The following is a 25,089-nucleotide window of genomic DNA, read 5'->3' on the forward strand; positions in this document are numbered from 1 at the left end:
TTATTTATCGTGAACATAATTACAAGGAAAACCAACCTGCCTGTAACATTCTAGCTTCAGTGGGAACCACTAAGTGAATCACACTCAACACAGTATGTCATCTCAAACTGCTTTTTATTACATCTTAAATAACAGTACATTTTAATATAGTTTCTATCTTGCATCCAGCTTTCGGTTGTACACTGACTGACTTGAAAATGAAATACAAATGGTGAAAAGGGAATAGAAGGGGTGCAGAGCTCTATGGTTATTTGATTGAGAATGAGAGAAAAGCAAAGGTATTTAATGTTGCCTTTTTTTAAATTCAGTTTTAATTTTTTTGCCAACTCCAGGCCTAACACACAATCACAGCACATCTTTTTGTACAGACTGTTGCAGAGAAAAAAAACAATGGCACTACTGCTAAAAGGAAGAGCGTCTTAAATTTACAAGTGAACAAAAAAGTCTGTCATCCAGATGCTGCAATTTTTTTATTTTATTATTAAAGAACAGAAAAAAACCTTTGTGAATTTTGTTTGCTACAGAAGGAATGAAAATTTGCCCCATTGGTATGTTTAGGTGATTAAATGTATTTATGCAAGTGTGTACAATTTACATTTGGATCTAAATAATTTTTGTAATCCCTCCCAAGTATGGACTAAGCAACCTTTAATAATGCAGAGTTTGCTTCTCGTGTGCATAGCTTTGACATTTTAGTTGTATTATGGTATGCACGGAGTAGCAAAAACAAAGGAAGTCAAAACTGGGGGGAAAGAAAAATAAATACCATTGTATTTCTATATTCAACAGGTTCTTTTCTTAAAGAAAACATCAAAGGACTTAATTCCATATTATGCACCTTTAAGCAATTCTACAGCATGCGATTCTAAGAGATAACCCACCCATTGCAGACAACCAAAATCTTTTTTTTTTAGTTTTTAACTTAAAAAGTTTCAATATTATTTTCAAACATTGATTTATACAACATGTCATTCACAGAGTAGTAACTGCATTTCCAAGCAAAGAATGGGCACCTGTTCGAGAAAGTTCTGGAACGCAGTTTGGCTAAAATGGAGCAACTCCCTACCCGACCATATTCCCTGGTCCCAACCACAGCAACACAAAACTACAGGAGGGGAAACAAAATAAAATATAGAAAGGATTGGCTGGATTATGATCAAATAGGTTAATCTTCATTTCATTAGTCTAGACTGACGCGAGACCAAAAAAAAAAAAGAAAAAAAAAGAGGTTCAAGAATTGTTAAATGGTTTTGTTTCTTTTTTGTGGTTTTTGCATTTGAAAAACGAGCATTCATTTATAACAGCATGTGCTTGGTTAGTTTTTTTTTTTTTTTTGACAATATTTCTATATATGCAAAGTTTACATTTTTGTGCAAACAAAGATTTGCGGACTACATTGAGGGGGGAAAGAAAGATTTCATGGGTCTAAATATACAGCAGGGCCAGAAGTGGCTTGAGGACTCCCTGTTGAAGCAAAATTCTCTCGCTTTGTTCTCCTGTGGGATAAAGCTGAATTCCCAAGGATATCTTCAAATTAAAACATTCTATCAAACATGTAAAGATTAGCAAAAAAAAAAAAAAAAAAAAAAAGATTTGATCCTCATTTGATCCTCAACAGACAAGCTAAAGATCTACTTCGACAGAGATGAAGGGGGGGAAAAAAATTGAAAGATGGCCTAGACGCTATGAAGCGTTAAATCGCTGTCGTGTAATAATCTTCACTCAAGCTGTGGTCATGAGTGGAATGAACAACTTTTCCATTCGTTCATTCAGAGACAACCAAATTCCTTGACCTGCACAGTTAGAGCTGAATGATTGACAGACAATTGTGCTCTTTTAAAGAGGAGAAAGAGAGAGAGATTTTTGCCCTTACTAGTTTTTTGGGTGTTTTGAGTCAGTATCATGTTTTGAAAAGATTGGATATGCAATACAATTAAACATTGTGATGTTGGAATGGTCTTCCACGCAATTTTGGAGTCCGGATATAATCTGCAAATGAACAAACCACTGTTAGTTGCAGATAGAATTACTCAACAAAAGGCTTGATGCTCAAATAGAGTGATACGACCACAATGTACTTTGCGACGGTTGCTAGTTAAAGCAGCCACAATTAGTGGGAGAGCGTGAAAACACAGGCCATCAAAATTCCCCAGATTATCAATGACAGCAATTCCTGAACGTGAGACGCAACACAATTCCTTCAGCATCACTGCAGAGTAATCACCTCTGCTCCGCACAAAACATAGCTCCCACTCATTTTACAATATAGAAGATGACCGGTTTTAATTTAGGAACCCCTTTATAGTTAGTTTTGGAGTTAGGAATCAAATTTGGGCCATTTGGAAAATTGGGGGGTGTTACGTATATAAATCTAATTTTAATGACTAATTATAATTATTTAATGTTTTTATTTCATTTTATTTACAAGAAATTAGTTAGCCAATTATTTTATTAGATAAATAAAACAATATTTTAACCAACACATTTTATAAAAAATGGTCAAATGAATGCAATAAACCTAATCAAATGTGCCATATGGGCCAGGTCAGCAATAGATGGAAGTGGGAATAAAAAAAATAGCCTATTTTGTTAAGTTAATGCATTTTCATTTTTAATCACATCATTACAATTAAGTGAATCATCATTAATCAACCTATTTAATTTAGAAAATGTCATGGCTTATTTTACCAATATTATATTTTTTACAAGAAATCCTTTAATCAATTATTTAAATGCTAAATGGATTAAAAACAGCAACACTGAAGACATTTTAGGGGGGGGACAGCTGCATGAATGAAACTATTATCATATTTGTGGACTCTTGAATGTAAATGGTCAATGGGTTGGATTACAGAATGGCACGAGCCCCCTGAGCCATTCTCTGCCTGATGTGAAAAAAGCCACAATGTGAACATCCTGGAACCTTTTCATACCTTCAGACTCTAGTTCCAGATCTTGAGGAAGCTATCCCAGGACCCTGTTGCCACTGCCATGCCATCGTCAGTCACACCCAAGCAGCTCACCCGGTTATCATGACCAGCCAGGACGCCTGTGGACACAGTGAAGACTCAAGAAAAGCACACCCAACTCATCTGCAGCTATGTAAATAATTAGAGATGGCCTGGTCAAGTTTGAGTCTTCGGTTATAAGTATCTGTCAATACCTCAGCCATGCATTTAAAAGAGTGTGAGACCCGCATGCGCAGAAGAGATGGCAGCAGCACGCAGAACCTAGTGAATGTGGTCCCGTGTGTATCGGCTCATCTTTTCATCATCTCATATCTACAGATGAGCCATGCAAGAGGTGTGAATAAATATTTTGGGGAAATGAGGCAAGATTTTTCTATCTCACACTACACTTCCCCAGAGGTCTTCAAATTTAATTTAGGGCTTTAATATTCAAGATTTAATGATGGAAAAAATAAATTGTCTGATTCTATATCCTATGGTGTATTCCAATTGTAGTAGAAACAATCCAGAATGTAATATTGTTAACCTTTAAGGTTCCACACTCTACAGTCAAAATTGCGCTAAAAATAGCCACAAAACACACAGGTGTGTGTTTGAAGTGACCACATAGTGATCAATAGGTGTAACGTATGCATGCCTTCCTATGCTCATCAGCTGTTGCAGGCAATATCTGGTGTTTTAACTAGAAAATGGAAAACTAACGTTCAAGTTATGTCATTGCACACTAATGCTATATTAAACAAATGTGACAAATTATTTGTCTAAATTTAAAACAACAAATGTTTGAGAAGAAACAATGAAAATCAATCAACAAAGTATTTAGCAATCAACAAGTACTGCCTGGCAGAGAAGGCCTAACATCTTGATAGGTCACCTTTGAAATAAGAAAATCAACACAAAAAAATTCAGTCTCTAACACAGTGGTAACTCAGCCTACGTGTGACCCAAGTTATTCAAGATGACAATCCACGATTGCAAAACGCACTTGACGCACTAACAAATCTCGCAATGAAATTTCCACTACTTATAACTCTAAGTAACGGATATTGAAACAATCAGTAACAATAAGAAGAATCACCTGTGTACAAAGACGCGAACGTTTCTCATCGTTCCCTTGCTCTTACACACTCGCAACTTACATTTTTTTTTTTTTGCCATGCCAAGGAAACTCAAAAATAGCCGGAGATTTATGCGTATACTTGAGGGTGCTCAACTGCAAGTATGCAGGGGTCCACTGAACATCCACCAAGCTAGCTATATAAAAAAAAGTCAGTAACATGGCAACATGCACCACATCAAGCAAAGTTTACCTGCACGATCAGCCTTTAAGGTGTCCCAGACATTGCAATTGAAGTCATCGTAGCCAGCCAACAGTAGGCGGCCACTCTTGGAGAAAGCCACAGAGGTGATACCACAGATAATGTTGTCATGTGAGTACACCATCAGCTCCTGGTCGGCACGCAGGTCAAACAGCCGGCAGGTGGCATCGTCTGAGCCCGTGGCAAAGGCATTGCCATTGGGGAAGAACTGCAGACATTGGCAATTGTCATTTTCAAATAAAGTGTTGATTGTTAGCAATGTAGATTATTGGAGGCACTGTTAGGAGAATGGTGATTCAGAAAATTTCAAAGAACAATTTGGGCCACCGCACATTGCGCAATTCTGTCTAATCTGACTCAGACCCGACAATCGGAAAATACAACAGCTGGTAACTCTACCCCCCCCCCCCCCCCCCCCCCCCCACACACACACACACACACACACGCACACACATTCATTGGGCGAGAGTAATGAATGGACATGCTGTAATGTGACTGGTGTGAGCATGTATCGGGTTCTGAGGCTCACACATTTTGAACCGCCGCTAAGCCAGTGGCCAAGACTCAAATTATCATGGCGATCTTTAGTGTGTGAATAATATGTATAAGTAAGGGAGCCTTACGCAAATGGCATTGATGTCAGACTCATGGCCAGTGAAGGTCTGCCGGCACATTCCTTCTCTGATGTCCCAGAGTTTGGCTGAGGCATCGCAGGCCCCAGACACAAACAGCCTCGTGTCGGGTGCCAGAGAGAGGCTCATGACATCACCGGTGTGGCCAGCAAATGTAGTTGTCTGCTGTCCAGTCTCAATGTCCCACAAAGCGCTAAAATGAAGCGAGAGGGACATAATCAAAATAAGGAAAATGGCCGAGTCAATCTAATCAGCTGCAAGAAGGCAAAAGAGATTGTAAGCGCCAAAGTGAGGCCAACATTTAGTCCTGAATCGGAGCGGTCAACTACAATCAGCAATGTAACTGCAAAGTAGAGACAAAATGACATTAAAAATAAGATTAAATGAGACAAATACTACAAAAAGTTAATAATCTGAATTCCATAGTGTTGAATAAAAAACCCAAACCCAGATCACTAATAGAGTTAAGAAGTGTAAAGTGTGTTCTATCATGCTTGAGGCAGAAGTTAATGTGCAAGCTGCATTGGGTGCAATGTAAGAACTCACCAGGTGGTGTCTCCAGAGCTGGTGACAATCTGGTTGTCATCCAGGAAGCGACAGCACGACAGGTAACCTGGTAACAACAGCATCAAGACCCAGTGTTTGTGGCTCCTTTCGGCTTTTTCCCCGAAGGGGTCACCACAGCGAAACACCCGTTTTTGTCCAGATAATTCGCATGAGAAGCGTTTGGCACAGTTTTTACGCCGGATGCCCCTCCTGACGCAACCCTCTGCATTTACCCGGGCTTTGGACCAGCGCAGGGGAGACACTGACATGTGCCCCGTCTATGGCTGCATATGGTTCCCTGACCGGGAATCGAACCCAGGCTGAGGGCGGTGAACGCTCCGCATCCTAAAACTGCACCATCAGTGACAAGACCCAGTGTTTATTACTGATAAAAACATTTAAGTGAAAAATAAATCTTGCTTCCTTTATTCTTCTTAAGTTAATCAAGATTGTACTTCCCTCCCTACGGTGAAGGAACAAGAACATAAATGCTGACACTTCCTGTGTCATGTGACACTGATCAGATGAATTCTTGCCTTCAAGCACAAAACTTTCATTGGTAAAGGCTGTATAGCTACAATACGTATGTTCAACTACTGCACAACACTCATTAGACCGTAGGATTAGAATATCCCTGATGTGAAAATCAACCAAGATAGCTAAATTATGACTGAACACTTGGTCAATGTGTATACGGAGAAAAAAAACTGCACTGGAAGTGTCCGCATGACACAGACATGGGACCTTTTGCCCTCTATTCTTGACTTCTTTTACAGTATTTTCCACACCATAAGGCGCTTTGGGTTATAAAGCGCATACTCAATTGCAGGGACTATTCTGTACTTAATCCACACAGGGCGCACCGCATTATAGGGCACATGTATGTCATGACTGACAGTAAACGAAGGAAAACGTCACGGAAGCAAGACTGAGTTCGGTTGTACTTTATTCTACTATCTAATCATGTACTGGTAAATTGATATTAATACGCAAATCTGAAGTCCTCATCTTCTCGACAATAAACATGCCAAGTTGCGGGCTGTCATTGTCTCGTCGTTGTCACCTTGCTCTTCGGCAAGCTTGAATTGTGCCTCGTAGGCATGTCTCTTTATCAATGTCATTTTAGAGGGTCCTTATGCTGTTTGCTTTGCACACACCGATAATATTCATTTATCAATCGCAGTAGAGGTACATACTTTAAGTATTACGTACAGTTCTCTGATTGGTTTACCGCCCCGGTCTATGTATTTTACGTACAACGTAATGTTCTCTGATTGGTTCATTGGGTCTACATATTACGTCCCCTGTGGTGGCAGCCACACAACATTTAAAGACTTTGGAATTCGGTCCACACAAAACATGCACCTTATAAAAAGGTGCACCTTCGGTTTTTGAGAAAATTAAAGGCTTTTAAGTGTGCCTTATGGTGTAGAAAATACGGTAATTGAGTCTTAGGATCCCTCAACAAAATTTCCAAGAGGAATTTTGACAATGTAAAGAGTAGTAAATTGGATTTTGCAAGGCTGTGGTGAATGGAGATTAAGCAAATCAATCTGGTGTGCAGCCTACCTGTGTGCCCAGCCAGCTCACGGCTAACACGCACATTTCCCTCACGGGTCTTCAGGTTGTAGATGGAGCAGATGTTGTCCAAGCCACCACATGCGACATAGTTGCCAGAAGGGGCGTAGGCGCACGTCATCACCCAAGAGGAGCGCAGCGGGATGGCGTGGACCTGAAGAGAGGGACAATATTGAATGTTATAGAGCATACAATGACATATGTTTCAATGTTTACCATTTTGAGGGAACAATATTAGAGGAAATGCTTCTTGGATAAAGAAAAAAAGACTCTGAAATTGGGCACGTGGCCTTAAGTACAGTGATTCTCGACTGGTAGACATGAAATCCCAAATGCTTTATGTGCATTTGATGTCTTATCAATAATTATAGTAGTCACGTTCCCCCTCAGTTTATGTTTAACGTCAAAATGTGAACATACCAAATTTACTTAATTCGTTTTAATACAAGCAGTCCTTCCTCACTTTATTAATACCCTTTGCACAAGTAAATGTCAATTTAGGTTAAAAATGTGATGACCATACATTTTCACAGGTTATGGAAAAACACCTTTTCTCCATATCTATTCGCTTCCAAAATAACAGGCACTCAGGCCATTGACAATGATATACAGTTGACTAATTTACCTTGTTCGTGGTGTAGCTGTCCCAAATAATGAGTTTTCCATCCTGGGATGCACTGACCAAAAGCCTAAGAGGAGAGGAGTAAATATAGTTTAAATTATTTAGAATTTTGTCACTCACTTTCTTTATAACTGAGGAAAAAAAAAAAGTGGTTAGTACTGTACACAAATCGGTGGTAGTACAAACAGAGTAGGTCTTGGGCATTAAATTTTGATTATCTAAACACAAACTCGAGCACTATGTTCTTATTCGCCTTCTACTTCCTTTCTTCGTCTTGCCGGCAGCCACAAGGACCATTTACAACACCAATGTGTGCAATAATAACCGACCCAGTTTCTACCGTTGGCCACAATGCAACGTGAGATTCTACTTAAGTTGACCCATTTGGAACAAAAAAACTAAATAATAAAAGACAACAATAACCCATAGTTGGAAAGTAATGGCTGCAATCTGAGAATTACACTACATTTTCTAATAACTGAATGCGTGGCTTTTCAAAACGTTTTGTGCAACGTATAGTGTATATAAAGCGCTGCATAAGTCTTCTGGAATTACTATTTAGGATATTTTTTTTCTTTTTCTGGGAAATGGATACATAGACGTTTTCTTTGAACAAAAATGGAAAGCTCTGGGTGACTGGGGCTGAGCTCTGTTGGGCAGGTGAATCCAACAAGTAACTACAGTGACAGCTCCAATGCACAAAGGAGCAGGAGAAGCAGTGAGCAAAGTACATCAAGGCCCACTGGGAGCCTGCTAATCTTAACTACCGTATTTCCACACCATAAGGGGCACTGAAAAGCCTTTAATTTTCTCAAAAACCGAAGGTGCGCCTTTTGTGTGGTTAAACAGTAGAATAAAGTACAACCAAACTCACTGTCTTGCTCCCATGACGATTTTTTTCGTTTACGATAAGTCATGACATGCATGCGCCCTATAATGCGGTGCGCCCTATGTGTGGATTAAATACAAAATAGACCCCGCAATTTAGTCTGCGCCTTTTAACTCGAAGCGATTTATGGTGCGGAAAATACAATACTATGGCACACACAAAAAGGAACATGCTCAACAATAGATGGGTTTACAGAGACCTTTTTGTGATTTCGATCTCATTCCAACTGGAGATCTGTGGTCAACTGTTTACATGTGACATGAGCTATTTCTGTAGTGCTGTGCACGAATAAGTCGTAATTTGTTCACTCATTTGATTGGGCGTGGCTTATCGATTTAGAATTTTGTAGACTTGAATGAGATGCGTGATGTCACTGGAACTAACATTTTGTTTTTGCATGGCAACTGTTAGTAGCCCTTCTCATCTGTCAACTTGTGTAGGAAATAGCATTTGAGGCAAACATTTGCTTACTCCAAAGAAATCTTTCCTCCTACTAATGTAGCGAATAGGAGTATGAGCCTTTGACACAGTAACTTCAGCAATTAAAGGGAATTCCATCACTTGTTGGATGCCCCGAGTGAGCTGACCGGTTAGCTTTGTGCTAATCAGCAAAAGGAACACCACAAGCAGATAGATTTAAAATTGGACCAGAACAATAACCAGTTCAGGAAATAGGTTAGTGTATGACAGGGGATCATGGAGATTAAAGTTTGTTTTTTGTTACCTTAAAACTAACATGTACGATGCAGGCAGGCTGCTGCCGGAACAGACATCAATACATAGAGCTTTTACGGCAATGGTCTTTTTGTTAAGGCCCCGATTATAATATGACACTTGGGACGGAAATATGGCTCAAGAGAGATTGAGATTTCAACCTGGACCTCAGAACTGTGGGGCAGAAACGCTAACCTAGCTGCTGCCAATATAACTATGTTGCTCAAAACATTTATTTTTAAACCACAATTTTTTAGACGTTTGTATGGTTAACAATGTTCGCAGACATCCAACTTCACCATTTTGTGTCCAAGGGGCTAAAAGGCGGACACAATCGAGATGCTGGGTCAAAACATGTGACCCTTTTTCTTGGAGTCTAAATCTCAGCTGGTAGGCTAATAAATACCAAAGCCTTCAGGCAAACGTTAGTAGATGAATCAGAGGAAAGCTGACACTTTCTCATGGAATTTAGACTGCTACGATGGTGGGGTAACAGTATTTTGTTTAGTTCCCGTCATGGGGCTGTGAAACAATCTACGCAAAAGTTTATTTATAAGTAAGAAATACAGTTCAATGAAGCTCAATGACCTACCTCGCCACCATCTTGGGTAGTTTCCCTACCCACATGCCCAACACCAAAACCATAAACAGGACCCACAACACAAGACACACTCTAGAGGGGTGTGATTAATGCATGTCCAATAAGCATTCAACAAAAACACCAAGGATTATACTGTTCAAATACATTACAGTTGACTTGCTAGAACACTTGGTTTATGTTAATCTAATCGACGATGGCTTTGGGCAGATGTTAAAAATAGAGGAGAGCTTGTGGATGCAAGCTGGAGCTATTGTGTAATTCTAGGACTTGACAAGAGCCCCAAGGAGAAACACTCAGCAAAAAGACATTCAAGTAAGCTTTTACATCTACTTCCTGCATTTAGGCAAGGGGATGGGTCGATGGCATGAAATATTTAGTTAATGGACTGACTGCAACTGAAGAGTACCTTGAATCGGTGCCCCAGTGCATGGCATAGATTTTAGCCAGATGCCCCCTCAGTGTCCGGCGAGTGCGCATCTGAATTCGGCCAACGGGGTCAATGTTAGCTGTGATCTAGATGGGATTAAGAGGAGACATTTTTACTAAAAAGCAACATATCACCATAACAGTTAAAAACACTACTGTGTTTCAGAGTAAATCAATGTGAAAGGCATTTATTAAATAAAATATCTTGACTACTGTATTTTCCACAGCACAAGGTGCATTAATAGCCTTTAATTTTCTTTAATTTTGAGTGCACCCAATTCCAAAATCTGTAAATGTTGTGTGACTTTGGTAAGTGCTCTGCTTGATTGACTGCCGGAACATTTCCTGCCAACACAGGGACATCCAATACGTCACAATCACTCTTATTTATTCATTGTTTGTGCCTTCTTGTTTTGTTTTCTTGTGTTGTTTACTTGTATGTACATCGTGAACTATGTCTTGTCACCGTGGGATAGTGGGAACGTAATTTCGATCTCTTTGTGTGTCTTGGCATGTGAAGAAATTGACAATAAAGCAGACTTTGACTTGACGTACGCTGGAGCGCTAAACCAATCAGAGAACATTAATTAATTAATACTTAGAGTACGTACTCAGTTCCACCGTGCCGAGGTATACTGCCAGTATGTGCAAACTATTATGTTTGGCAAATGAGCCCCAAAAATGGCACCAGCGGATCGGTTGTGAAAATAGTGCAGTCATGAGTTCAATTTGGATACAGAAGATAAGGATGGATTTGTGGATGAAGATTCATCAAAATAATGTGAGTAACGCGTACATTGTTAAACAGTAGAATAAAATACAGCCCAACTCACTTTTTGGATACCTTATGTTTTCGCATGTATAATGCAATGCGCCGTATGTATGGGTTAAGTACAGAAATAGCCTCCGCAACTGACCTTTTGAACCGGAGCGCCTTCAGGTACAGAAAATACAGCAGTTTTACACAATAATTTGAGAAAGACATTTCATTACCTGAGACAGGGTAGCATCAGCACACGCTTTCCTGGCATCCTGAAACACAACACAAGTACATTTGAATTAAGGAAGACAATTGTTTCTATATTTGTAACCTACGCTACAAGTTGTACTGCAAGTTATTTACTGTTTAGTGCACCTTAATATGAGGTGCAAGCACTAAATTGAAAAAAGAAAATAATCCTTACATGAATAGGTCACACTTGATTTATAACCCACAGGCGTCCATGTTGCGACATGGGATATTTACAGAAAATGACATTACAAGGACCAAGTTTTAAAAAAATAAACCATGTTACCCCCTCAAAATTACTGTTCAAAAGCAGTTTTTTTCTCCGTGTTCATGTATTATGCACTCTCCTGATTTGCTGGTATCCATCCTCATAAAGTGAAGAATTATTGGGACTGGGATTATTGGGGTTGTCCAAACCTGTGTTTTTTGTGTGTGCAACAATGTTCCCCCAATGCTCTCACCTCAGGCACACTGTAAACATTGGGGATGGAAGGTTTTTTTTATTTTATTATTGTTATTATTATTATTTTATTATGATCTTTTGTGACATCACATGAAAGGGCTTCATCCCACATCAGAATGTACCTCGCTCACTCGCAGGATGTATCTAGGAGCTGTCACCACTTTCTGATGCGAGACAAAGCCCTCTGAGAATCGGAACACTTTTATTCTTGTCAATGCGCACAATCGAGAGCTCTGGGTTCAAAAGGAAGGTGTAGAATTGGAATTGGCCCTTAAATGTATTGGCAGCAGGAAGCTTGTTATCCTGTAAAAATGCATATATTAGCCACATCATTGTTTAAGATGCAGGGTCTTAGTTCAAAGGATGTGGGGAAAAAAAGCACCCTGAGTTGGTGGCCAGCAAATTGCAGGGCACATATAAACGAACAACCATTCACTCTCATATACATACATAAGGTCAATTATAGAGTGCTCAATTAACCTACCATGCATCATTTTTTTAGAATGCGGGAGGAAATTTAAGCACCCTTGGCAAAGCCACGTAGGCACAAGGAAAACATGCAAACTCTACACGAGAAAGCCGGACCCCTGAATGGAACCCACAGTCACTGCACTGTAAGGTGGACGTGCTAACCAGTGCTCCATTGTGCTGTCTAATCTAATTTACATTAAACAGCTTTTAATACTACTTAAAAAAGTTAAAAAAAAAAATAAATCCTGTAAAGCAAAAACCTGATGGCGGGTTGCAATTGACTTACTCGGATCTGGTTCTTCAGCTGCTCAGCCTCCTGTCGTAGCTGATCCAGTTCACTCATTTTCCTCTGCTAATGGTGTGCTTCGCTCCGCCGCCTAGATTCTTTCTGATCTGGGGGTGACAAGATTGTAGTAGTTAGTAACTTTAAAAGTTGTAATGTGGCTGTGCAGTAACACTACTGGAATAGGAAGTGCAAACTTTGTGCAAATTCATCAGAGGATGCGTCCCAAATCCAGTCTGGAGGAGTTAAAGTTGCAGAGTCACACCAGGCAAACAATTTCAAGACAGCTCTTACCATCTTGAAACGATTACCTAGTAACAGGCACTAGGCAGACACTCCAAACTTAATTTTGAGATTTACATTAAATGCATTTGTCTTCATAACAGCAAAACACAAGATAGCTGAAAGCCCTTAACACTACGACAGTAAGAAATTATTTCAACAAACAACAAAAACATAGGACTTAACATTACCCAACAAAAGGTCACCAAAAGCAGGCAAGGATCCAACTATTTAGAAAAACAGAAGGCTACACCACTGCAATACTACTTTGGCTTTTGCAGAACTACAGGTAAAACACCGGTGCTCACCGATTGGTGAGAGGCAGCTGCTGAAAATGTTGCTGCTCTGGCCTCAAGACTCTCAACTATCCTCCAATGTCATTCCTGTAATCCTGGGACACAGTTGATTCAGCTCCTCAATCCAAATCCGATTAAGACAAAACCTGCTGATGATCTGAACAGCAGTGGCTATCCAGTTGACCCCAATCCTTGGGTTGAGGCTCTTAGCATCAACACCTTCACTTTCCATACATACAAGTCATATTAAAAAGTAGAATGCAAACAGTGGGGACAGCGATAAACTACAGCTTTCAATAGACCCAACCACAACGAATGCAAGAGAAACTGTTTATTCACCTTGCTCATCCAAGTTGAAAACTAGCTCAAGGATGAACCAATATATAAAAGGCGACAAAAAGTCAATTTTTGAGATTACCTTGACAACTCCAACACTCAAACGGTCAAATTATTTGGCAAAAAACAAACATTAGCTGATCCTACCTCAAAGTTTCTCTGTACTGCTTTCCAGGTAGTGTTGATGAGTTCTAACGGAACACCTCCTTGAGTGAACAAGCCTCCAGCTACCAGTCAACTGATTGGTCAGTGTTGGGTCTACATCTCGGCAAGGCGCCTTAACTACCTACGCTAATCTTCCCGCTGAAAGATGTCATCACAGGCTAATTCTCCTCTTATATATTGAGGAGATAAAGGTTGAAGTTCAATTGAAGATAAAAATAGAAAAGATAAAAGAGTTCAGTGGACGATTATTCAATAGGTGAAATGTGATACGATATTTGTTCAATTGGAGTGCCGTAGTGTGACATCATATTGACTCATATTTCTTCACAAATTATTTGCAACTTTTTACTTAGGTTAGTTCCTGTTTGTATTTTGAATGCATGTTTCGCATTTTCATTTTATGAAACCATGACAGCGATTGGTCTCGGAAACAGACTTCTCTATGTGTTGTTGCAACTTTGAGAATGAGAAACATGGCTTTAAGGGTCTCTCCTGGATTTGGGAGCAGAAAAGGGTCAAAATAGTGGGTGTACCTTGGGAACAACCAAGTGAAACAACGTACGATTACAAATATTTATAAGTGGTTTTTCTAAACAAGAAGCCCAAACCAACTGATGATATGCGGCCCTGGCAACCATGGCCCCACAGACCCTTCTACGGTTACAAGAGCATGAGTGCCAGCCCAAGCACAACAGAGATTGGACATAACCTGACCGAGGGATTGCTTCTCAATTGCTTGCACAGGCACATAAACATACACGGTGGCCGGTAAATGTATGCGTGTAAAGGAAGTACCGCGGTCCATTAGGGCGTTTTGTACCGTGCAGAGCGAACCAAACGATTCAATATTTTGCCGTGTATCGTTTCACCATGAGTTGCGAAAATTGTTTTTAAAACTATTCGATTGTGTTTGACAGCCCTAACAAGAACATCAAACCTACTGTTGGAGTTACAGGTGAATAACCTACTGATGTGTTTCTGAGCTTTTTGCCATTTATTTATTCTATACCACTTATTGTGTGCAACAGAAACCCATCACACTTCAAAGGGACAATATACATACGGGGTACATTTTAAAAAAAGATAAAGGACCTCAAGGACCGGAACTGGACATGCAGTTTTCATGTTTCAAAATGATCAAATAATGTCAATAACTGATATCAGAATTAAGGCGTGACTGAGGACTTTTGCTGGTGTTGAGGCCACACTGTAGCAGCCGAATAGAAAATGCATTGACTTCAGTGCCTTCTCTTTCTGCCTGCTATTTTTAGAGGTAGAGGGGGAGGGGAAGAGAAAGAGGGGAGGGATGGAGGGAAGCAGACTTCACATTTTCCAGCCACCCCTATCAGTAACGACATCTCGTGCACAGCATAGTAACGAGTAGGGAGGAAGTGCCATGCACACAGGAACATATCGGCATTTCTCATAACTACAGAACAGACCACGTACATCTCTCTCCTTATCACACAAAAAAAAATAAAAAAAATAAAGCTGAATCTACTACGGTAACCTAATTATGACCCCCCCCCCCCTCCTCCCCCCCTTTGGATAATATGGGTGTGTGCCTCCCCAGTAAAAGACACGTGGTGCAACACGAGTCAAGGAATGTTTATTTTAAATTGGAATTGATTCAGCAGGATTATGATACAATGTGGTACAGTTAAGTTTACAAAGGTATGTTGCAATGAGTTTGTCATTTTACAATATGAATGACCTTGTCAGTCGGCTACCGTAAATTTGTCATTTATCTCTGTTACATCTCTCCATTACAAAATTATTTGAGACATACTTCGATACCCTATTTTAAAATAGAACCACTCTATTCACGTCGATGCACCAACATCCTTTTGACCAAAACCGATTTTCCAACTCAAATAATTTTTGTTACACCTCTACTGAATATGTTACAATCCATCTTAACTAGTACATATAAAGAATAACACCTTTTAAGCATCCATAAAAACTGACAATCCTGCTTAACTAGTACATATAAAGAATAACACCTTTCAAGCAGCCATTAAAAGAGTAAAGGGTATTCTTTTCAGGTGCATTTCTTCATACGAGTGGTGTGCAGACAGCACATTTGGGGGTTCACAAGCGGCTTCTCTATGATGACATAAGGGGTGAGCAATGACCGTCTCCGATGCAAAAGAGGATCGAGGCAGAAGAATCAAGATGAAGGACAGGGCCAGATTAAACTAATGCGAGGAAAGAAGGCGAGAGTCGAAACCTCAATTTAAGCCCCGGCTGCGCAAATAAGTGTAATGCATCGTATATATGCAGAGTGGGTTCAAAATGGGCACCAAAAGAATGCAGGTTAGTACATACATTCATAAAAGACAAATCACAATTCCAACACAGCTTTATTAAATGTTCTTCGCCTTGTCGAGGTGAACTCATTATTTGTCAAATAATTCATTAACAAATATATTTGCTATTAGCAGGGAATAGGGACCGGTCCTAGGGTGGACACTCCACATACACTGCCTCGCTAATGATGAGGTGAAATAAGGAGTGGCGTGGTAAAATATTTCCCACATTCACCAGTGGCCAATATGTCAGTTATAAATGACCTTATTTAAAGAAAAAAACAAATTGCATCGTTAGGGGTGTCACTATCAAATATTTTCACTGCAATAAAAGGAATCTAATTATTCACTTGAATGCAGCCGATACGGTACATAGCTCTCACTACATTTTGGCCACAAACTTTTAATTTGACATCAATCCATTCTCTGTAGTACTGACCCTAATCTGTCGGTACCAAATTAAGTACCAACTTCAGTTCCCATGCCTCCCATCCGATGAAAGTACCAAATTCCTTATACCTTGTTTTTAGGGGTGCACCCAAGCCCTAGTCTACCAGTTTGAAAAAAATAAAAAATAAATCTAGACTGCATACAAATCCTTACACCAGTGCTGAGTGCTGATTGCAGATGATCTTTGCCAGAAGTATGTCAGCAGCTAACTGCAGTTTCTTCCTGGAATGATGTTTACAAGGTGCCGCAATCTTGAGGACGGAGCATCATGAAACAGGCGTTTCCCCCATTTTTCTGTTTCCTTTGTCAAAACATTCAGCGGATGTGGCGATAAGAGTATACAAGCACACGGTGGTTTCTCTTACTCCAAAAATGCTTGGCTGTGCTCATCCAGGCTTCAAAGAATCATACTGTATGACATTACCAGGTCACAGGATACATCCTGACGGAAGAACTGATGTCAACAGCCAAACATGGAGCTGAAAACATGCCACAGAGGTTTAGGGCTGTAGTCAACCCCCCAATTATTTGTCGACTTTCAGTCGTCAATATTTTTGACCATCCGATTGATTGGTCACTGGGGCAAAAGAAAAAAAAAAGTGTCCATTATCTCTAGATTAATTTAATGGGCTACAGTGCACTGACTGGTCCGTAACACAACGTTAAATCAGACCAAATAATGAAATGTGGCAACACGCTAATTGGCATTGAATAAGACAAGATGAAAAAGGGGATTCAGCTGCGTTGCTCAGCATCATGACCGGGTTGCGCTGGTGCGACGACGCACATAGGCCAGTTGACTGGTAGCACATATCAATCCAGACAAGCTCGTCACTCAGAATCGTTGGGTCACAATTTTAATCCCGATTGCCATCCAAATGTTGGCTGGGCTGCCAGCACCAGCCAATGCATTGGTCTCTCCTGTCGGTTGAAGAGATCAAAACTGTGAAAACGGTGGGGCAGATGCTCTCATGCCTATGACTTTAATTAAGACTGTTATATTTGTGAAGAAAAATACATCTCAATTTTACAGTCTAATTATGTCTCCCGCACCCATAACAATGGTTTAATTCAAAGTCATTTTCAACCCGTGAAACTGACATCAGCGATTGCTGAACTAATAAGAATTTGGCCGGACAGTGCTTGTCAAACCACCATCCAAACAACCAACCAGCCAGCAGACATCAGACCTCGATGGGTTGCACACAGGAAACTCCCCGCGAGTGTGACGTGAGCAGAGGCTGATCATTCACCCGAATTAAGTCGTCTGATGTAGATTAGGCCATTGTCTTGTGCCAACAGAATCAGAATTGTCTTCATTTGCCAAGTATGTGGGGGAAAAAAAAACAAGGATATTTTTTCTCCTGTAGTATGAGGCAAACTAGTATGGCAGTAACAAGATGTGACACAAAGGTGGAGGTACTTAACGTAATGTAAGGATACCATTAGTACTGTCATACTGAACAACGACAGCTGTGCAAATGATGCGCAGAAACTAAATTGACCAGTTGTGTAAAAATTACACACGATGCAGAGAATCGTCACATAGTTTAAAGCGACCAGTAGAGTTGTAATTATGGTCAAGTCGAGAGTCAATAAAGGATGACTGATAGCAAGATGCTAAGTATAAACCAAAGCTAAAAGGTTTGGATAAATAATTTATGTAAAGGGATGTGGAAGTCATTTGAGATTCATACCAAGAAGGGGCCATCACTAATGGCACTTTAGAGTGACAAAAGATTTGAACCCTTTGCGCATGTGTCTTTTATCCTCCTCTTCCTCCTGGTTGTTGGGTGAAAGTCCCTCTAAGTGCTTTTAGGAAGTGGTGCATGTCAAATGTGGCTGAAAAGGAACCAGGTCACAAAGAATGCTGCTACAAGGGACTAGGGGTAGTAGAGAAAAGTACTGAAGGATATTTGCTCATGGGCATTTTATAAAATCATCATCAAGTCAGTCTGACATCCCTGGCAACACACAGCTTGTTGTTTGGACGCATATCATAGTGTAAAATTATTGTGCAATAATTTGACAGGTAAGGGAATTCCAGCTTGAGCTATGTTCATTTCATTTCACAAAAATCCCTCGACCTGCTGCAATGATAACACATTAATTTCCCTGACGTTTATTCTATTACTGTAATTTCCGGTGTATAAGCCGCGACTTTTTTCCAAAACTTTGAACCCTGCGGCTTATAGTCAGATGTGGCTTATATAAGATTTTTTTCGTGATTTTTGTGTTGACTTGATCACTTTTAATCTTAACACTATTATATACAGTAAAAGCTACAAAACAAACTGACAAATAACAAATATCCCGTCTACTCTGGAGCTATACGTGTCGCTCGCTAGGTTAATGTAATTTAGCGCTTCATGCATGAATAAGATTAGCATGAACAGACCCTCATCATGGAAAATGCTAGAAGAAATGGATAAAATCGACGACGAAAGATACTGAGAAAGTGTGTGGCGAAGGATATCTAACACTATTCCAATCGGAAATTGAGGAGGAAAACTTCGACGGTTTCAGTGCACAGGAGGAAGATGAAGACGATGAAGCTCTTTTTTTTACTTTTACCAGCCCTGTTAGTGCTGTGCTACCGTGTTGCTGCTGTGTTACCGCCACGTCTCAGTGACTTTTACCGGTATGTTTTATTTAATCAAACCCTATTAGTGCTGTGTTACTTCCGAGCTTAAACGGTTTTTGAGTAAAAAATAAACCACAAGTGTTTAAGGACAAGCCGAATTTTTGTGTCGAGTCCATCATTGTGGTAATGTGATGCTGATAATGTCTGATTACAGCAGAACTTACATGGATAAAGTTGGCAGCAGAAGTTGATTGATTTGGGAAATATTTCACGAGGCCATTAGCACTGACTAGACTGAGTACAGTGTAGATAAATATAACCAATACATTTTGGCCTCGTTCCGACTGCCAGCCAAAATCAGATATTTAGCCCAACCAGATTGAAATTGACTTTTTTAAATAATCTGAACAATCACCAAGCACATAAAATGCCATTTTTGCATTTGAATCGAAACCACATTCGGGATATGATTTTAAATCCGATTTGGACAGGATGCATCTCAGACTGAGCAACTCCAAACATGCAAATTCATTTTGGCTCTCCGTAATGTCACTACACGACACAAGTCTCAACGCAGCAGAGCACTCCAAGCAAAGCAATGGGGTGGGGTGTGAGTGCTAGTAAAGTAGGGGCGGGTGAGTACCGATACTAGCCTTATTTCAAGGTAACAGTAATCCTGGAAATTGCCATCAATTTCATCAAATCTGAAGGAAAATGACAATATTAGGATGCATGCATCTTCCTTCAAAATTATCTCATTGTCTTTGGGGTGGGGACATATGTATCAAAAGTGCCGGTTGACTCTCCAACTAAAAAGCAATCACGGACTTAAAAGATGGAGACATACTTATTGCATGTGTGTGTGTGCGTAAAAGCAAATGGCGCACTCAGATCACTTGTGCTATGTAACAGATAGAGGCTTACTTCACCTATCTAAGCACTGTGGGCTGGCTAACAATCTATAAAATTATGGGGGTGATAACACTTTGCTTTGATTACTTCATACTTTTTACAGTAATGTACGCATAGAAATAAAATTATGTGTGAAAGATGCTTGCATTGCTACCGATACATCGGGCCAATATTCGCTATTACTTAATTCATCGGCCGATATCCGTGTTTAGTAGCGCTGATTTAAAGTCAGGAACGTCCGTGGGCAGCCCCGTGTTAATTGGTGCGGAGGAATATGCTGTTGCTGGCTGCCTTAGTTAAGGACTTCGAGACTAAACTTTTGGAATATTCAAGTTTGTTCTTAACGTATTTCGTAAACTATACTTGTTCTAACAAACTTGAAAAAAATATTTCATGTAAATGATTGTCCTTTTTAATATTACCTGTTTTATATATTTCATACTTGGTCAATTTATTGATCGGTGTTCAATAAATGATGATTTTAAGTTTAGAAATGTTGGGCACCCACTTGTTATTAGTGTAGCATTTTAGTGTGCAAATAAAGCACATAATTTTGAGACATCGGCCCTAACAATCGGCCAAAAAATCTGCACCTCATATTGGTCATCGGTTGACCCTGAACTCTAAATATCAGCATCGGCAATAGAAAACCCCACATCGGTTGATCCCTAATTGCTATTTTAGCTGCACCAATTAGTAGCCAATCTGTCATCCTGCTTATCAATTTGTACTGTACTCCATTGTCGATCAAGTCCACACAATTGTAGTATACAGCAGCCATATGAGTATCGGATCGAAACACCCTTAATAGTGACAAAGTGGTGTGCACCGTAGGAGATTACATTATTTTTAACACTCTGTCAGCATGGTGTACTTCAAAATTCCACTGGTCTTTGCCACGATCCGGCTGCTAAAAGAAGAGATTAGTTTCACTCCATAACCACCAGTGTTGCATACCCCCACTTTATTTTGCCTTGTCATCACTACTTCTTGGTTCATTGTCATCTTTATCACTTCCTGTGTGATTCATTCACTTTAGATAGGAGACAGAAGATTCATTTTCCAAAGGGTCCATGAGATAAACTGGAATGGTTATCAAAAGCCGTACCAACATAGCAGCCTAAATTGTGATCAATATGAATGTGACACTATATTTTATTGTTGTTATAATTAGGAAATGAAAATATTACAAATTTCATCCATGACAGCAAGTTGGCCAAGGGAGAGTGCTGTGACAGTCTGATTTTCAAGTTTCCTTGGCTAGGAGTGCAATGCATTTGTCAAACATAGAGCACTAAAACTGGATTCTAGATGGGTGATAGAACAATCTTTAGATGTGTGGTGTTCTGTATTGAGATTATCTGAGCAAAACACAAACAACTTGGCCAAAACTGTTAAATGTCTGATTATCTAGCTTTATATGTAAGGTCTGTCGCAGATAAAAAAAAAAATTATGATTAAAATAATCACCATTTCTGTCACCAGTTTTAATATACACAAAAGCATCCTACCACAACAGGATGATAAAAACAAACCAAGTTGGTGCCTTATTCCATGATTGTATACTCCAGATTTTTTAAAAATAAGAATAAACAAACCATTAAATATAGCTAGAAACAGAATGTCGTTAGGGGAAAAAAATCTGAACGATTAACCGACCAAAGCCATATATAATCCCACAGAGTGGAACACAGACTAAGAATATAATCCCATTTCTATCTAGCACTTGAAGATTAAAAATACACAATATGAAAATCCTTTTTTTTTCCTTCTTTTAAACAAAAGACCCCCCTTGCGCAAATGGCTAATAATACTAGCTAAAATAACAAAACGGAATGTTGCGGTGACGCTTGCCATAATAAACACTAAACACCCATGAAAGACAACCTCCTGACAAATACAAGTAGAAAAAGTCATTAAGCCACAAGAAGATGTTGACCCAGGATAGCAATAGTATTGAGAATTGGGCAACGTTTTAGCGAAACACCAGGCCACTTGATTGACTGGAGATGACATTATTTTATTTGTGTCAGAGAAGGGGGAGCCCCTTCTCTTCTGTTGTGGCATTGTATAGATGAAGCAGCTACGTTCCTCTTCCGTAATCAAAGTTATGCAAGAAACGCAGGACCAAGTGACATTTCAACTGCGTTCTGAATGTAGCAAAAAAAAAAGAATGCCTCCTAAAGTAAAAGATAATGTTAGAAAGTGCTTGTCGGGACATTAAGCGGAAGCATATGGTGCGCTTTTTCCTCACTCTGAATCAGTAAGGGAGTAACAAAACTGGATTTGAAGTTCAAATATGCTAGCGCAGTGAATTCATGAACAGGCATCCAGCCTCTTTGTGTTCAGTGCATGTTCATGACCCCACATATGCAAAAAATAATGCTAACAGGCTAGAAAGAGTGTTCTGTTTCAAACAAAATGAGATTGGTTAAGTTCAGCACAGCAATTAATTATGTTGAATTGTTACTCAAATTCTTGTCGGTCCTTTTCTTAAAGTTTTTTTTTTTTTTTTAATGGGGCCACTTTGGCAATGCAAATCGTTCCAAAAAGGAATGGATCTTGGATCCCATCTGAGGTTTGGTAAAATGAATTGTTAATAGAACAACAAAAAGGCCACAAATTACAAATAGTTATGTTGACACACATACTGTCCAACCAGAAATGGATTTGCAATTCTCACTGCTATTCATGCTCAGTCAATTCCCCCACCATGTTGTCCTACATCTGACGCCAGGAAACATGTTTCTGAAAACATACTTGATAAAATTAAAACGGGATATTTTCTAAACAACTGTTTTATTGGAGGCTAGCAGGTCCCACCTACAGGCCCTCCGACGCTCGGCAGCTGACTACTAGTAGGAGAAAAGGCGCTGATGAGGAAGGCTTTGAACGCCATCTTGTTGAGTGCAGCTACACGGGCCCTCAGTACAGGAACCCATTCATTGGGGGCGGTGGAGGGAGGGGACACACTGCCCAAATGAAGCACCACCGACAAAATTCTGACGATTATTAGAAGACAAGAAAAAAATGCACACAAAAATGAAATCGACAAAACGTTCGCGAGTTTCCAGCTCGACGCAGCCCGACGGGAAGTTGCTCAGAGCGGCATCTTGTTGCCCCTTAGTTAGGGGGAGGCGCACGACTCAGCAACACGTCCGACTAGCCCCTTAACTTGCTAGGCACATTAACCTCCTAATATCATGCAAACGAGGCCACAATGGTGTTTTATCGTCAAGAGAAATAGCATTCGATCGGATTCTATGTCACGGTGAACGATAGAAAGCATGAGTCGGCCGGGTATGGGACATGGCCGGTGGAGATGCTAACAGCTCGCCCCGCAACACATCCGAGGTCGAGATAACAGGATTGCACAGAGCCAATTAGACTAATTTTCTCTACATTACAAAGTGAAGAGCAATCACGACCTAAAATGGAAAAACATTTTACACATCAGGGCCCAGGGTTTAAATTTTAACTCGTGTGATTTTGGCTCGAGTCAACAATGTTGCCATAGGCTAATTAAGCTAGTATGAAGTGGTATCCCCGTAAAGCCTGGTCGCCGTTTATCTTAACAGTAAAAACTGCTCTAATAGCACCTTCAGATCGGTTTTGCAAGGGACCACTGAACTAAGAAAGAAAAAAGACGAATTTGACGAATATCCTCCGGCCACAACACTACGCAAATAACGCTTCACGCAAATAATCTAAGCGGAGCAAATATTAGCGACGCCCTCCAGGTTTAAACAAACACCGTTCCCAAAAACACCCCCCAAAATCTGGCCTAAATATGACACGATCGAGCGAAACACACCCATGAGAGCCACGCCAGGCTGCGGCCACCGCTGGGCTAACTTGCTTGGACTCGCTAGAGAAAACAGGGGGTGGTGTCGGCGGTGGTTCGGGTTGGCGAAGAAGCCATTTTTAGACTCAATTCATGCATGATGCTACGATTTGCAGCACGACAGGAAGGAAACACAAATTCAGTATTTTTTAAAAGTGTTTCGCAAATGCCAGAAGTTGCATCCGTAATCTTACAGTTTTCAAGTTTCAAGGGGAAAACATTACCATACGATACGTGGACGAGTTTGGGATTTAACGTAGACATGGAAAATATGGGCCGACATCTCGACTTGTTGGCAACAACTGGGATAGGAATTTGCACTTTAAACTAGTCCCCGTGGTGTACAGGAAAATTGTCTTAAAAGGGTCAAGTTAGTGGGCAGCTAGCGGAACTCGTTAACATTGCAAACTCTTACCTAATCATCTGTTTTAACAGTAGCGCATAGTGGCCACTTGAGATGGGTACATTTAATTAAAAATCTAGACTAATGTCCCAATTACAATCTACTATTTCCTTGCTATACTGTCCTGGTTGGCGAGTGGCAGGCTAACGACAACCAAATAAACTAACTAGCTAGGTAATCAACTAACCAACATAGTTTTAACCTCTTGTTTTAGCTGAAACATATATGGATTACATCGAGTATGGGTAGAAAAAATATCCTTACCTGCTTTCAAATGAAATCAGCGCTTAGAATCACATTAGCTGGAAACAAGTAAGCTCGTCTCTCCTCTCTCCAGCCAAGCGCTCGGATTTAGCTCAGTGAAGCTAGCGAAGAGCGGCACTCCCCGAACACAGTTTTGACCCGCCGAGGAGGAGGGGGGACACACCGGCACAGTAGAGCAGATGCGAGGTGGTGTTTCGCCCCGAGATAGGCCTTCTGAGTCCCACGTGAGTGCTCTCCAGAGCCTCCACAAAATTCCACCTTCACGGCCAAAGAGATCCCCTCGTCCTACGGCGTCGTCGTCCCTCTTTACTTCCTCGGCGTCAAGATCTCAGTGGCTTCTTCCTGCGGCCATCAAACAGCAGAGATGGGCGCGGTAACCCTGCACTCAGCTCCGGGAAACCCCACGCTCAGGAGGCGTCACATCGTACGGGCCAAGGGTCGGCGACCACTTCAAGAAATCAGGAAATACTACTATCTTTGGTTAATCCTGTCAGACAGGGTGGCCCAAAATCATTGCATTACAACTTCACGTCTTATCATTAGGTCCATTTAACATTTTTTCATCTTGTATAGTCATACTGTTTCCAGCCAAGATTCAGGTTCCTAATGTCCCTCCCTTGTTTCTTTCTTAAATAAGGAAATGCCTACTTTTTGCCTACTCTATGTAACTACAACAATCTTTTTTAAATACAAGTACCCCTCAAATAATATGCTGTACAGTA

General features: G+C 40.3%; 1 protein-coding gene across 3 annotated transcripts; it reads right to left on the reverse strand.

Annotated features, from left to right (window-relative positions):
- Nucleotides 1-97: 97 nt before the first annotated feature.
- On the reverse strand, nucleotides 98-24,767 carry LOC125989014 (guanine nucleotide-binding protein G(I)/G(S)/G(T) subunit beta-1). 3 transcript variants are annotated; one of them, XM_049754962.2, is made up of 11 exons: nucleotides 24,368-24,767; nucleotides 12,526-12,632; nucleotides 11,290-11,328; nucleotides 10,277-10,383; nucleotides 7,670-7,733; nucleotides 7,036-7,198; nucleotides 5,467-5,533; nucleotides 4,912-5,113; nucleotides 4,280-4,496; nucleotides 2,934-3,049; nucleotides 98-1,989 (listed from the first exon to the last, which is right to left on the reverse strand). In XM_049754962.2, the coding sequence occupies exons 2-10, from the start codon at nucleotides 12,580-12,582 to the stop codon at nucleotides 2,943-2,945; spliced, it is 1,023 nt and encodes a 340-aa protein (XP_049610919.1). In that variant the 5' UTR covers nucleotides 12,583-12,632; nucleotides 24,368-24,767; the 3' UTR covers nucleotides 98-1,989; nucleotides 2,934-2,942. The 3 variants fall into 3 exon arrangements, with proteins under 3 accessions (XP_049610919.1, XP_049610920.1, XP_049610921.1); XM_049754963.2 differs by lacking the exon at nucleotides 24,368-24,767 and adding an exon at nucleotides 13,584-13,644; XM_049754964.2 differs by lacking the exon at nucleotides 24,368-24,767 and adding an exon at nucleotides 12,996-13,018.
- Between the last annotated feature and the right edge of the window lie 322 nt (nucleotides 24,768-25,089).

Source organism: Syngnathus scovelli, chromosome 2, assembly GCF_024217435.2.
Source record: "Syngnathus scovelli strain Florida chromosome 2, RoL_Ssco_1.2, whole genome shotgun sequence".
NCBI classification, from domain to species: Eukaryota; Metazoa; Chordata; class Actinopteri; order Syngnathiformes; family Syngnathidae; genus Syngnathus; species Syngnathus scovelli.